The 15243-nt window shown below is 38.8% G+C and overlaps 1 protein-coding gene across 2 annotated transcripts in view; it reads left to right on the forward strand.

The window, feature by feature from the left end:
- LOC127435662 (ankyrin repeat and BTB/POZ domain-containing protein 2-like) overlaps nucleotides 1-15016 on the forward strand; it is a 66985-nt gene extending 51969 nt beyond the window's left edge. The window contains exons 5-18 of one of the 2 annotated variants that reach the window (XM_051689295.1): nucleotides 467-619; nucleotides 3468-3633; nucleotides 3778-3867; nucleotides 5263-5364; nucleotides 5822-5918; nucleotides 6819-6954; nucleotides 7093-7367; nucleotides 8411-8586; nucleotides 8916-9021; nucleotides 9167-9269; nucleotides 9377-9467; nucleotides 9565-9633; nucleotides 13830-13943; nucleotides 14229-15016. In XM_051689295.1, the coding sequence (XP_051545255.1) occupies nucleotides 467-619; nucleotides 3468-3633; nucleotides 3778-3867; nucleotides 5263-5364; nucleotides 5822-5918; nucleotides 6819-6954; nucleotides 7093-7367; nucleotides 8411-8586; nucleotides 8916-9021; nucleotides 9167-9269; nucleotides 9377-9467; nucleotides 9565-9633; nucleotides 13830-13943; nucleotides 14229-14432 (1882 nt within the window). In that variant the 3' untranslated portion in view covers nucleotides 14433-15016. Of the gene's footprint in view, nucleotides 1-466; nucleotides 620-3467; nucleotides 3634-3777; nucleotides 3868-5262; nucleotides 5365-5821; nucleotides 5919-6818; nucleotides 6955-7092; nucleotides 7368-8410; nucleotides 8587-8915; nucleotides 9041-9166; nucleotides 9270-9376; nucleotides 9468-9564; nucleotides 9634-13829; nucleotides 13944-14228 lie in introns of those variants that run through there. The other variant, XM_051689296.1, reaches the window with a different exon arrangement.
- The last annotated feature ends 227 nt before the right edge of the window (nucleotides 15017-15243 follow it).

Consider the following 15243-nt stretch of genomic DNA (forward strand, 5'->3'; position numbering starts at 1 on the left):
GATCTCTGCAGACTTGTTACACACATACAGCATCAATTCCTTGTTGAAAGATTTGATTTGAATAAGTGCATGATTGAGATTTTTTTAATGTATACTATTTTATTAGTGATATTAATGGAGTAAGACATACTGAAAACATGGACCTGGTTTATTAGTGTCAGTATCAACAGTGGTGTATACCGATAGTAAAACGTTTGGGCACACCTACTCATTCTTTATTATTAATATTTTCTACTGTATATTTTAGAATAAAATCAGTATCATTTCCAGCTCACCCTTAAAAATAGAGGTCTACATTTTTATATAAATTTTAATAATTTAAGCATAAGTCTTTTGACTGGTAGTGTACTTTAAACCCAACTACTCACGTATAGCAATAAAAACAATAAAACTATTGCAATAATAATAGAAACAAAGGATTGCGAACAAACTTGTAATGACTTGTTTCCTGTTGCCCCTCATCCAGGCCATTTCTCCTGCTCCCACCACTGATGGAGTGGATGCGTGTGGCCATCGTACACGCCGAGCATCGCCGCAGCTTATTGGTGGACAGCGATGATGTCAGACAGACAGCACGCCTACTCCTGCCTGGACTGGACTGTGAGCCCAGACTGCTAAAGTAAGAAATTCAAAAACAACTTGACTGACAACGAAAGAGATAATAATGGAAGTTGATGCTATTAATTGTAACAACACCATAATACTGAGCTTTCCCTTGAGTGCTCGACCTTACCTGTGAGCGTGAGCTCCTAATCACCTGTGGTATGTTGCATGTTGTTTTTTTTTTTTTTTACATACCATTATCATTTAATTTAATTATGGAATGAACAAATCTGTTTTTGGAAGTTCAAAAAATTCATTCAAAATATTTTTAGACAAAATACTTGGCTCAAAAATCGAAGTATGGTCTCTGTGGAACACTAATGGGCGTTTCCCAATCTGGGGGCATTTTCAAACTGGGATGGGCCTTTCTTCCAACTATCCAATGACAGTAGGGAATCTCAATGTAGTAGGCATAATCGTCTAAAGTTGTTAAAAATGCCCACTGATTGTGAAACGCCCATTTTCGTTCTGCAGAGACAGAAGTCTCAAAACAATTGAGGGGGCAGCAACCACATAGCAACTAACTAAAAACTACTCAGAACAACCTAGCAACTGCACATCAATGCCTTAATCCATTTAGAACACCTTAGCAACCACAGAGAAATTAGAAGCATGGTGGCGGGTTTTGCATGGGCAAGCAGCACTAACAATTTTTCCAGTAAATCTAAAGTTAATATAGTTTAACTTATATTTTTTCAGATGTTTGAGACAGAGAAAGTTAATACATTGATGAAATATTCCTATTAAAAAATATTAAAAAACATGCACTTATGAACTATGCAAAATTTACATTTACATTTAGTCATTTAGCAGACACTTCTATCCAAAGGGACTTCAAATAAGGAACATAGCAAGCAATTTGTCATACCAAGTTCAACAACATCTGCAGTGTTGTACTGCCAAGTTCTTAAAATGGCTGGAGTTTAATCAGCCCTTTGTTGGCTGATTAAAGACCAGACGCGCTGCTGCATTCTGGACCATCTGCAGTGGCTTAACTGTGTTAGCTGTGAGGCCGGCCAACAGAGCATTTCAGTAGTCCAGTCTTGAAATGACCAGAGCTTGGACCAGGAGCTGTGTAACATATTTAGACAGAAAAGGTCTAATTTTCCTGATGTTGTAAAGCATTGAATCTGCACGGTAGACCGGGCTGTTGATGAGAGGTGGGCGGTAAAATTAAGCTGGTCATCTACCACCACTCCCAGGTTCCGAGCTGTTTTGGTTGGTGTTAGTGTAGTTGAACCAAGATGAATAGTGAGGTTGTGGTCAACAGATGGGTTGGCTGGGATCACGAGGAGTTCTGTCTTGGCAAGGTTGAGCTGAAGTTGGTGTTCCATCATCCAGGCCAAAATGTCTGAGAGGCAGGCAGAGGTACGAACTGAGACAGTAGGGTCATCAGGCTGGAACGACAGGTAGAGCTGCGTATCATTTGCATAGCAGTGGTAGGAAAAGCCATGTGCCTCAATGATTGGTCTGAGTGATGTTATGTACACTGAGAACTGGAGAGGTCCAAGCACTGATTTCTGAGGTACACCGGTGATCAACTGGTGTGACTTGGACACCTCTCATCTCCAGGAGACCTTGAAAGATCTGCCAATGTGGTATGACTCAAACCATCCAAGCGCAGTTTCTGTGATGCCCAGGTCAGAGAAGGTGGACAGGAGGATCTTGTGGTTCACTGTGTTAAAAGCAGCAGACAACTCAGGAAGGATAAGGACAGATGATTTGGTGTTAGCTCTTGCCAGTCGCAGGGTTTCAGCTACTAACAAGAGGGCAATCTCTGTTGAGTGTCCTTTTTTGAAGCCAGACTGATGTCTGTCAGGTAGGTTTTTCTGTGAGAGAATATTAGACAACTGGATGAATACGACACTCTCAACAGTTTTTAGACAGGAAGGGTAGGAGAGACACCGGTCTGTAGTTGTCGAATACTGTTGGGTTATGTGTTGGTTTTTTAAGCAGTGGGGATACTCAAGCCTGCTTGAAAGTATTGGGAAAGTTTCCAGTTCTGAGAGATGTGTTGATAATGTGTGTGAGTGCGATTAACACGGGTAACACCAATACACCAAAATAACACCAGTGACATTTACTTAAGCAAATAAATTGGGCTAATTTTTAATACCCTATGAAACTGCTTTACATGTGCAGTTTTCGTTCCTGTATTTAACTATTTCCTATTGTAAAATTCAAAGTTTGATCTCATAGGGACTTTAAAGCTGAGTTGTGTAACTTTTTTGGTGTTAAAATACTTTCTCCAATCCCAGCTTAATATGCAGTGACAAATATAAGTACGCCATTCATAGGTTAATTTTCTCAAAAACTGTAAACACTGTCTCTGTGGCGCTATAAAAATTCCCCAATAACATTACTCAATCAATGGTGTGAGTTAGGGGCGGGACTATCTGACTGTTGAACACCAGCAGACAAGGGGCGTATTCAGAAAACTGTTTTGAAAACATTGTTTATTTTTGCAATTTCATTGTGGCGCTAGTGTCTCAGAAATTACATACTTCAGCTTTAAAGGTACTTTTCAAGTTCTGCAGGCCTAGTGACAAAATTTCACTATCATGTGTTGTAAATATAACTAAATAAAATATAGTTTAAAAATGTCAACAGACATTTATGGCCTCAAATTAAATAAGTACTCAAATTAAATTATCACACATGATCTCATGCTATACACTTATATGTGACTTTTCATTGAACTGTATTAAAACTTTGGCAAAACCAAACTGTTGCCCACATGCTGATGTCAAGACCTCAGGCTTATTCTTTATGATTTCTAAACGCTTGAGGAAAAATACAGCACTCCACCCAGGAAACCATGTGAAAAACTCCAATGTCTACTGACTCTTCTGCTCTTTTTCTAGGCCTGAGTGCTGTTTTAGTTCCTTCAAGCGTTTGGACGCCAAAGCCGCCACAGAAAAGTTCCAGCTGGACCTGGCCTTTCGCATGCTGAACTGTGGCCGCACTGATCTGATTGGCCAGGCAATCGAGCTGCTGGGGCCAGATGGTGTCAACAGCATGGATGACCAGGTAACATGCGAACAGACCCGCAAACCTGATTTGTAACAACACCTCTCAGCTCCCAAAACCAAATTATACATCACTGTGTTAAACTGATATCATGTTTCGGATCCAGATGTCAAACTCTACTCACTCTCTCCATATCTGCATCAGGGTATGACCCCACTGATGTACGCCTGCGCAGCTGGAGATGAAGCTTTAGTCCAGATGTTGATTGACGCTGGAGCCAATCTAGATGTAGTGGTAAGCACCGCCAGTTACAATCTCAGTCAGTCACTAATTTTTTATTTTTTATTTTTGTTTACACCAAGCCCATATGGGTTTTATGTTTCAAATAATGTTTTTTGCAAAAAATACCTAAATGAGTTTTTCAGCAACTGAACAAGACAGTTTGACAATTAAAAAGGTTGACTTAGCTTTGAAAACAAAACAAAAAAACTATAGATCATTCCTGTGTGATATTACGCTCGGTGAAGAGTTCATAAAGATAAGGCATGTGATGGTATCAAATTTTCACAACACGATAATAACTGAAGCTTCTATCATGTATAAGGTATTATCATGGTATTGAATTACATTACAAAGATTGAAAGATAAACACACTTTATTGTTGTTCTCATAATAACAAGTTTAATAACTTTTTTCAATACCAAACTGGCCTTTCAAATGAACAGATAACAAAGAGCTTTGAAAAAACTCCTGTACATTTAAAAAAAATAATTGAACAACTAATTGGCTACAACAATAGTATGCATGTTTTATCTGGATAGCAAGCCAGTTGCTAATATATAGCTAGGCGCTAGCTACAAATGTAATAACCACAAGTTCACTCCCACTGTATGGCAACATACGATTGCGTTGCTTCGTAACTTAATATTGAAATCATCATTGTGCCACATTGCCATTATTACAGGACTTAGTATTAGCTGATTACAACTGTATTTTAGTTGTTACTACAAGACACAAACATTTCTGTGTAGCTAGCGGAGTTTTAGGGAACTACTCTTCGGCCACTTAACAAACAGGCTACACAATATCTGCAAATGGCAACAACAGTTCACCTTCTTTGTCGTCTTAGTTGTCACTTAGCTAGTTGTCTAGGTTTTCAAAAACAGTTTTAACTGTCACAACTTTCAGTACCTTTATCTTGCTGAATTGCACGGGATGATTGTCCCGCAGATGAGCGAACACGTTACAGGTGTTACCGTGTTTCACTGCCACTTTTCTGCCACGTTTTACACAAAGGGAAACTATCTTCAAACAATTATCTTCTTAACCGTTATAGACGGCAGATAAAGGTTTGGCTACGTTCCTCCTTCAGCCATGCTTCTCATCCACGTTGGTTTTGTTTACATCCGAGTGCATAAATGTGTCATTTATGTCGCATACAAACAGTGTTGTGACTCTTTTTCGTTGATGGAAAAAACTACTTTGGCTAAAAGGTTAACTAGAATTATTTACGGTATTTTAAAGTGCTGACGCTAACAATATCGGGTTTGTTAATTACCATGATATACCATATTACACAATGCCGTCACATGCCTAGTAGGGATGCAATGTTTCATTTTATAATCTTGTCATAAATGTTTTCTTGGAGAAAATCCAATCCAGCTAAAGCTGATGGTCTTTTGTGTCTAGGTCCCTGTGTGCTCTCCCAAACACCCCTCAGTCCACCCAGACAGCCGACACTGGGTGGCGCTGACCTTTGCTGTATTACATGGACATATATCAGTTGTGCAGGTAAATAGCTACTTTTTATACTTCATTTTTGCTCAACTTAATTTAAATCAGTTACTCCGTTCAAGTTATGACCATAAATTATACATTGTATCCTTGTGTTACAAGACCCCCTGAAATTAAAGTTGTAGTTTTGTAGCTTTAAATCGAGGTCTGTTAGCTTTGAAGGCATCTAAATGCTAGATGCTAAATGCTACATTTAAAATTTACAGTCTTTTTCTTCCGCAAATACTAACCAAAAATATGAATGACTCATCTTGCATTACACAGATTTTGTCCAATCAAATGCTTTCTAAATTGAGAATGTCCCTTAAAAACACCCTTAACAGACTAGCAAGGAAACTGCGCTTATGATTTCATGCAGTCTTTAATGTCAGCAGAGATTTGTTATGTGTATAGGTCTTGACTTACATAACCAAGTATCACCAAATATTAAGTTTAACCAAGTCTGTATCCTTAGCTTCTCCTAGACGCAGGAGCAAACGTAGAGGGAGCAGCTGTTCGTAACGGACAGGAGAGCAGCGCAGAGACACCTCTCCAGCTGGCATCAGCAGCAGGTGAGTACCACAGCCTCACCCCTCATTACCCAGCATAGATTTACTGCCTGCCAGTGCAGCCTTGTCACTCCCATCCAAAACAGAAATCCCTAAAAATATGGCCCTGTGTTGGCGGACCAAAGCCAAGCTGTACAGGGCACAAACAACTAGAGTTGACTGAACTGGGTCAGGAACGTGTATTTTGGCAGTGTGTGTCACAGTTAAGGGCTTGTGTTTGGTTTTAAACCTTTTAAACATGTGGGGACGTTCTTTATTAGGATTTCTGAGAGGTTATAAATATTTGTTTGCTCAGAGGTTTCATAGTGCCACAACCCTAACAACAGGTATTCCTCGAGGTCCACATAACATGTGTCACTTAAACTGTTAAGATCAGACTCACATGATCAGGGATCTTGTTAAGAATAAACTTCAATTACATGTTTCCAATGTTGGGATACTTCAGAAGGATATGTAGAGCCAGGAGAAGCACAGTTTTGGCAGATTTTACTACTATCTATCTTGTAGTGTCTATCCTACTTCATCCTTATTACATCATCAAGACTGAGCAGGCCAATCTTCTGAACACAGAGTAGATGGTGTTGAATGTAAATGCAGGAGGTCATATGTTATTTCAGGTTTCTGTCGTTTTTGGACTAGATAGTACGTTTTCAGTTCTGAAAGTTCCAAAATGTTTTTATAGTACATTGAACTATTTTACCTCACACGATGAAGGACAGTTTGATTCCTCGTGACATGACCCCTTTAAAGTCTTTAAAGTAATGATCATGAATTGCATTCTTTTCTTTTATTGTGGTACTCTGTCATTTATTATCATGATACTTAAGATTTCACCATCTGTTTCCTCTTTTCCTTGTCCTAACTTCTCCTCTGGTCATCTCTTCATGTTTTGCAATCTCACAGGGAATTACGAGATGGTTAGCTTACTGCTGGCGCGGGGTGCGGATCCCCTGCTGAGGTCACAGAATGGCAACGCACTGACATCATCGCTGTATGAGGACATGAACTGCTTCAGTCATGCTGCAGCCCATGGCCATAGGTACAACATCCCATCACCCCCTGAAGACTGGAGCAGATCTTACTAACACACATGGCTCAAGTACACACTTACCCAATACTAACTTTTAAGTGATCAATCTTTCTATTAAGTAATGCAAATCTTATGCATGTTCTCCAGGAATGTGTTGAGGAAGCTCCTTTCTCAGCCTCAGAAGGTGAGGGATGACGTGCTCTCGCTGGAGGAGATCCTGGCGGAGGGTGTGGAGGGCGAGACGGGGACGTCTGGCCAGAATGGACACTGTTTACCTCCTCCACCGTCCCCTAACCTCAGCCTGGCATCAGAAGGTACTCTGCCCAAGCTGTGTAAGGCGCGTATGAAAGCTCTGCAGGAGGCCTCTTTCTACAGCGCTGAGCATGGATACCTGGACGTCACCATGGAACTCAGATCATTGGGTAGGTTAGCTTTTCACACTATGCTTATCCCCGGGTTAAAGTCTTTATCATCTTGGGTGAAGGCCAATTTTTACCCTGGTTTAATCAATGTTACATACTTGTAATTCTGAAAGGGGGTTAGCACAACTTTTAACCTTGGGTTATGAAGCAGAATTGCAATGTCAAAATGTACATACAGTAAGTCTATCATTAGCCTACAGTGCTCAGCAATCCATTTTGCATTTGAATTTGATAATCTGTTGAGGGCTTTTCTAAGCGACACAACAATGTACACAGGCGTCTAACGGACGAATTTGGAGCATCTCACTTTGTTTGCTTTGCATCATAAACAGTGTTTTTAGGTTGCGCTGTCAAGTTAAATGTAGTTTGAAACACACCTTGAGTTCCCTGCATTCAGAATTGCACTCCATCCAGCTGTGAACGCAAGAATCCATTCTCATCTTGTGCTGTCCTGAGTTTGGTTAGTTCGCTGTACAGCTGCGCATCTCCTATACATCTGGAGTTTCGCTTACTGCCCCCTGATGAAAACAGGTGGTACTTCAAGCTTGAATCACTCCAATGATGATTGTGGTGAGCAGGGCGGAGCCGAGCGGCGTCTGGGCAGAGCGAGGCCGGTGTGGCGTGCAGGTGGAAGTCATTCGCCACTTATCTTTCCGGCCTCGCTCTGCCCAGATGCCGCTTGGCTCCGCCCTGCTCACCACAATGATGAACTGAATTAACGAGTTAAATCAAAAAGAGAGAATGGCAGCTAATTGGATAAAATGTGTATAATTTTTACAGATTGTTTACCATACGCTCTTTCTTGTCTAAACAATCAGACTTACGATTTTTGACTGGCAGATGAAAAAACAGGCAAAAAAAAAAAAAATTGCATTGAAGGTGTGCATTGACTGTTGTATAGACTTCACATGTAAAAATCTAGTTATAAAGTGTTACCATAAATTTATTGTTTTCTTTGTTTGAATCTTGTTACTTAAAATGTATATATATCTTGCATGCATTTGATTATCCACAGACAGTTTGTATTGCGCTTGATTTCACAGGAGTACCGTGGAAGTTGCACGTGTGGCTGGAGTCATTACGCAGCGCTCAGCAGAAGTCCAGAGCTGCAGTTACTTTATCCCTCCTCAGAGACTTCACCTCCATCAAAGAAGACTACTGTGAGGAACTAGTCTGTGTCGGCTTTCCTCTGATGTTTAACATACTGAAAAACAGCAAGGTACTAAAACTGATGCAGGTCTTTAGTTAGAAAAGGTGGATACTTGTTCACACGACTAGTCCATTACAACTAAATGACATTTTTTATTATTTTTCTTTTTAAATTACCAAGCCTACAAATACAAAAATAAAGGATCAGTAGTTTGATATTGCAGACTTAATGTGAAGGAGTTTATAAAGATGCATTGTTTTGTTTTTGAATCTTTTTTGCGATACAAATTTGGTGTGAATGGGCCTTTATTGGCTCTTTGTTTCTTGTTAAAAGTACATGGTATATTATGAAGAATTACTGGTAACCAGACCTCTCCCTTTCTCTCTCTGTCTCTGTAGAATGAGTCTATAATCCAGCAGCTGGGCATCATTTTCAGTCACTGTTATGGTCCTGCTCCTCTTCCTCTTATTGTGGAAAAGAAGGCAACTTTCTCCGCTCAACTTGGTAAATGACTCCATTGTTGGTAAAGTCTCATTTTTGATTAGATAAAATACTCATCCCAAGTTAACATTTTTGCTACTTGTTTTTCATTAAAATGAATAATCTTGCTATTAAGTAGATCTGAATTCTAAAATGTCTCTTTCCACAGACCCTCACTTCCTGAACAATCCGGAGATGTCTGACGTGACGTTCCTAGTAGAGGAGAAACCGTTCTACGCTCATGGTGTTCTGCTACTAACAGCATCTGAGAGGTGAGCCTGATATCTTTGTTAGCAAGCACCACTTCTAATTATAATTGTAACAATTATTTCACAAAGTGTCAGAAATGAATAAAGGGTGTTTTCTGCTCTGGGAACAGGTTCAAATTTCTGCTGGCACAAAACGGGTCGGACAGCACTCAACCACGCAAGGACATTGAGATCAACAACATCAAGTACAACATCTTCCAGGTAACATCAGATGAAATCTCGCCCGGTGGGCCGTGTGGCAACAGAGTGTTCCCAGAACTAATCAGAGTTTAATTATTTTCACATTGTGTATATCCAGATGATGATGTCATACCTGTACTGTGGCGGAACAGAGTCGCTGAAGATGGGCGTCTCAGAGTTACTGGAGGTAAGATAAACAAAATACAGTCCAATTTAGACTCTAGAGCAAACAACTCAGATATAGAGGGGTCACAAGGCAGATATGATCTTGGCGATTCATCCCCGGTCATACTTTGCCAATGAAACTCTAGTTTCCCCCAAGAAGAATACAACTGAAAAGATAGTGGAAGTTTAATCTTGAATTATTGCAGGTAACACTCAAGGGGTTCCACTTCAAATATGATACTAACAATATTTACTAGTTAGTATCGTTCATGCAGTGGAACCTCTTGCAATAATTTAACAGTAATCTCCCACTATCTTTTCAGTTTTATTCTTCTTGGCCAGTAAGATATTTTTGTAATTTTAAGGCAGTCGGTAACGAAACAAGATAGATGAAAGGATTTGTTCATTCAAAATAAAAAGTATGACTTTCTTTTATATATATATATATATATATATGGAACACAAAAGCAGATGCTTTAAAGAATGTTCATGTTACTTTTTACAAACAATGAAAGTGACTGGTGACGGACAATTTTTAGCTCTGAAAAGGATGGGAAAGCACTATAAAAGTAGTCCATACAACTTGTGCATTATATTCCAAGTCTTATGAAGACATATGGTAGATTTGTGTGAGGAATAGACTTAAATGTATGCCCTTATTCACTATTCAGATCTCATTTGCGTATACTGTATTGATCGCGCAATATTGCGAAATATATCGTTAACAGTCTTTTTCGCTATTTCTACAAATCTTTTCCAATTTTTCCCAAAGTTGTCTCAGATGATCTTCAGACTGAGCTGCACAAAAAGTTATCAAAGGATTTTTTATTTTCACAATCGTTAATGAATTATTTCATACCGAAACTGAAGTTGACAAAAAACAGGAAGTCAAGCCGTATCTCAGCAACGCTTTTTCCTATCAAACTGAAACTTGGTATGCATCACTGCTCCCATGATCTCAGGGGACAGTGCCAAGTTTGCTGACAGTGCCCCTCTTCTGTTTAATAAATTCCAAAAAATGATATTTTTGAACTTAACTTTTGAATCATTTGCCCAAAATTCATGATTGAGCTCTCTATGGATTTGGATCATTAGGATCACAATGATACCATTTTTTATGAATAGACATACTGTCCATCCACCATTGTGATTTTTATCATAAATTACTTTTAAATGCTTTATATCAGTACAAATCTTGCTACACAGTATTGATATCCTGTTCTGAAGATATCTGAGCTTTTTCAAGCACCAGAAAAGTAGTTCAAACAACTTGTGCACTATATTCCAAGTCTCCTAAAACCATACAATAGCTTTGTGTGAGGACTAGACAGTATGGTATTATACACACTCAAATATGATTTGCGTATACTCAAACATGCCACACAAAGAGGTTTAGTGGCAAGTTTGACGTCAATAATGCCATTCTTCGATTGTGAAGTTTAAATTTGGTTGAACATACTAACGTTCGTTCTTGTGTTGCTGTGCCATACAAAACCTTGGTGCTCAAAGGGGCGATGGATGTGTTATTGACTACGTTTACATGGACACTAGAAATCAGGTTATTGTGAGAAAATAGCATTCTGGTTTACATGCACTGTATAAGCGGCTTACTCTTTACTCCCTTATACATGTGGCTCGGTCATTAAGCAGCTTTCTCCACAGCAACATAATTTCCCCGCAACACTTGTGTAAATAACAAACATGGCATCCAAGAAAGACTTTGCTATTTCATTTTCCGTTGCTTTGCTTTATTTCCAGATATTCCAGAACTGTTGCTGTGTTTGTTTTCTTAACTTTCTAATAGTGGGGTTTCCCTCTAAAGTAAAACTCTGGGATTCCCCCAATGCACGAGTGCATATGCGCTATTGTTGACACCTGTCCAGAATTTTCCATGATCATCCTGGTTTCTGTCTTGGAAAAATGTCATTCCATTCTGGGATGCAAAATGCCCTGGAATTTCACTATTTTCCCAACGTGTTTACACATATGAACCCTTTATAAGCACACTATGGGAGAAGAATCAAACGTATTCTAAAATTAATCATAAGAAATTCCTATTAATTTTCATGAACTGCTTTGTTAGGTTGACTGAAATTGATATTTTTCACTTTTGTGCGATGGCCCGCAATACGTTTTTTGGTCATTGATCAGGTGTCCAGGAATTTCATGGGGCCAAGATGGCGTCCCTAATATGCGCGAGCGTGAGGGACCGTTGAATTCTTTCTGCTTTGTTGACTTGTTGTTGGGCTCCATCCTATGGCGATTGTTATCCGGTCTGTTCACGCACATGTGCACTCCTCAAACACCTGTAACAACATTGCTTATGCATTCACATGACCACAAAAGCCGCATTTTCCGTGAGAAACATGGGTGTGTTAAATCACTTTCTCATAATCCCTTTTACAGTGTAAGGATCTGCATTCTCGTTTACATGACGCTTTAGAACGTCGCTTTCTGCAAAAACCCTGGTATAAACCGTTTTCTTAATAGCTTGTAAACTTGGTCTTTGTTATGGAAAGTTGCTATAAATATATCAACTTAAACTTACTTGTTCTGCAATATTCCCTCATGACAGTAGTTGACTTAAAAGAATAAAACACCGTAGAAGCGGATAATTCACTCTAATCTTGCTATAGCGCCCCTTGCGGCAACATCAAGAATTGCGCTCTGACACATTTTGAAACGCAACGTCGCACAAAATCGCGATTGCATTGCTAGAAGCATTTGCATTCACATTAGTGCATACAGTATGTTAGTCTGTTCATCACATAAAGCTACAGTGGCAAGAAAATGTATGTAAACCCTTTGGAATTTTCTGGTTTTCTGCATTAATTGGTCATAAAATGCGATCTCATCTTCATCAAAGTCACAAGTATAAACAAACGACAATGTGCTTAACCTAAAAAATCATAAACAGTTATAATTTTTCATGTCTTTATTGAACACATCCCATTAAACATTCACAGTGCTATGGAAAAAGTAAGTTAATCCCTAGGCTAATGACATCAACAAAAGCTAATTAGAGCCAGGAGTTAGCAAACCTGGCATCCAGTTAATGACTTGAGATTGGAGGTGTGGGTTAGAGCTACTTTGACTTATAAAAAGCACTCAAACATTTTGAGATTGCTATTCACAAGAAGCATCTGCTGACGTGGACCATGCCTAGCAAAAAAAAAAAAAGAGATCTCAGAAGACCTACAGTCGAAGCTGAAAGGGTTACAAAGTTATCTCGAAGAACTTAGATATTCATTTGTCCACAGTTAGACAAACTGTCTGTAAATGGAGACGATTTAGTACTGTGGCTACTCTCCCTAGAAGTGGCCGTCCAGCCAAGATCACTCAAAGGGCACACCGTAGAATGTTCAATGAGGTAAAAAAGAACCCTAGAGTGACAATTAAAGACTTGAAGGTATCATCGGAACTGGTTAACATCTCTGTTCATGCACCAGCTGAAGCTCAGTAGAAGTTGGGTGATGCAGCAGTACAATGACCCTAAACATCAAAGAATGGCTTCAAAATAAGAAAATCCACCTTTTGGAGTGACCAAGTCAGAAACCAGACCTTAACCCAATAGAGATGCTGTGGAATGACCTCAATCATAAGAATATGGTGGAGCTGAAGCAGTTCTGTAAGGAAGAATGGTCCAAAATTCCTTCTGAACGTTGTGCAGGTTTAATCCACAACTACTGGAAACATTTGGTTGAGGTTATTGCTGCCATATGAGGATCAACCAGTTATTAAAAAGGTTCACTTTTCCCACAGCACTGTGAATGTTTAATGGGATGTGTTCAACCAAGATTAAATTGTTTGAACATTTTTCGCTTAAGCACATTGTTGTTTGTCTAAACTTGTGATTTTGATGATGATGATGATGATGATATTACATTTTATGACCAATTACTGTAGAAAACCAGCTAATTCCAAAGAGTTCACATACATTTTTAGATCATTAATCCTGTGGACCACTTTTATGGTCACTTTATGGTGGTGACATTGTCATTGCATGGAAAAGAGCAGCTTGGACATTCTGCTAAAATGTTTCCTTTGTGTTCCACGGAAGAGAGAAATTCATACGGGTTCGGAAGGAAATGAGGGTGTGCAAATGCTGACAAAATGTAAATTTTTGGGGTGAACTAACTCTTTAACCTGCAAATCCTAGTATTTTAACTTTAAATAATTTGCACGCAAGCCTTATATTCTCTACTCTGTCTTCTTTAGTTGCTGTCAGCAGCGAGTTTGTTCCAGCTGGGGGCACTACAGCGGCACTGTGAAATACTTTGCGCTCAAAGCATTGACCTTGACAATGCTGTGAACATCTACCACACTGCTAAGGTAAAATATATCATCGTATGTGTACTGCATCTACTCTGAAATGCAAAATAGAGTAATAACTAAACCAACGCAATACCCTTATAACACAAGTACTGTAGCGGTACCATGTTACAGTGATATTTACATGGTACTCCAAGGTACTTTATAAGAATAACATTGGTACATTTTGTTAGAATTACAGTGAGCAAATGATTTTGTTATTGTTACTACCAAAATGTCTCTCCATTAACTTTTAATAACATTAAATTGTACTATATATATTTTTAAAATAGATTTTTGTTGCAGGCTCATGGTGCGGTGGAGCTTTGCATGTACTGTGAGGGATATTTCCTACAAAATATGGCAGGTCTGTTGGAGAAGGATGCATTCCGGACGCTGATCCTGGTGTCTGGCACACGGAGCGCATCTGGAAAAGACTCTCTTCTGGAAGAGCTGGAGGCAATGTTAGCTAGCAGACTACGCTCACTGCTGGTCACCTCTCGTGTGTAGAAGGAGTGGACAATACAAGAAAATGCACAATAAAGACAAAAAGGACATGAATGTGTTGATGTTACGATACATATTGAGGAAAGATGAAAAGGAAGTGCTGTTGAACAAAAAACAATGATGGACTGACTGAAGTTAAGGTTTGCAGCTTTGGGAGCTTGTGATAAACAATGCAAGAAGGTGTAAGAGTGTAATTACATTATTAAATGCTGCAGCGTTTGTGTGGCTGAAGCTATCTGAACTAAATTACGTTAAGATTTTGTGTCAAAATTGTGGACAACAGGCTCCCCACTCTTTAATAGACGCCATTGTGTACAGAGTTTGGCTGAAATGGGAGACTACAGCGTATTATTCTCTTGTTTTTTTCTCCATAATTGTTTTTATTTTAAGCTATTATAGATATATCTTATGATGGAGAAAGAAAAGGACATTTTCTAATTAAAGATGTGAGATTATTTAAATTGCATTTTTATCTCTGCTTTATGGCCAAGCTAATAAAATGATGTATAAATAAATCTAGTTTTTGTCTGTTTTTAAATCATTTGTCTCAAATATAGTTTGAGTAATTTACATTTAAACACTGCAAATAATTAGCATTTCCTTAAAGGGATAGTTCACACAAAAATGAAATTCTGTTATCATTTACTCACCTTCATGTTGTTCCAGTCCTTTATCACTTTCTTTTTTCCCCCCATGTAGAGAAAATGAGATGCTTTTCAAATTGAATTTACCTTTATTGTATAGAAGGAAAAAAAAAAAATGAAATGAAAGTGAATGGTGACTGAAAATAAGGCAAGGTGCCAAGTATGGGAGA

This window comes from Myxocyprinus asiaticus, chromosome 46 (genome assembly GCF_019703515.2).
Source record: "Myxocyprinus asiaticus isolate MX2 ecotype Aquarium Trade chromosome 46, UBuf_Myxa_2, whole genome shotgun sequence".
Lineage (NCBI taxonomy): Eukaryota > Metazoa > Chordata > Actinopteri > Cypriniformes > Catostomidae > Myxocyprinus > Myxocyprinus asiaticus.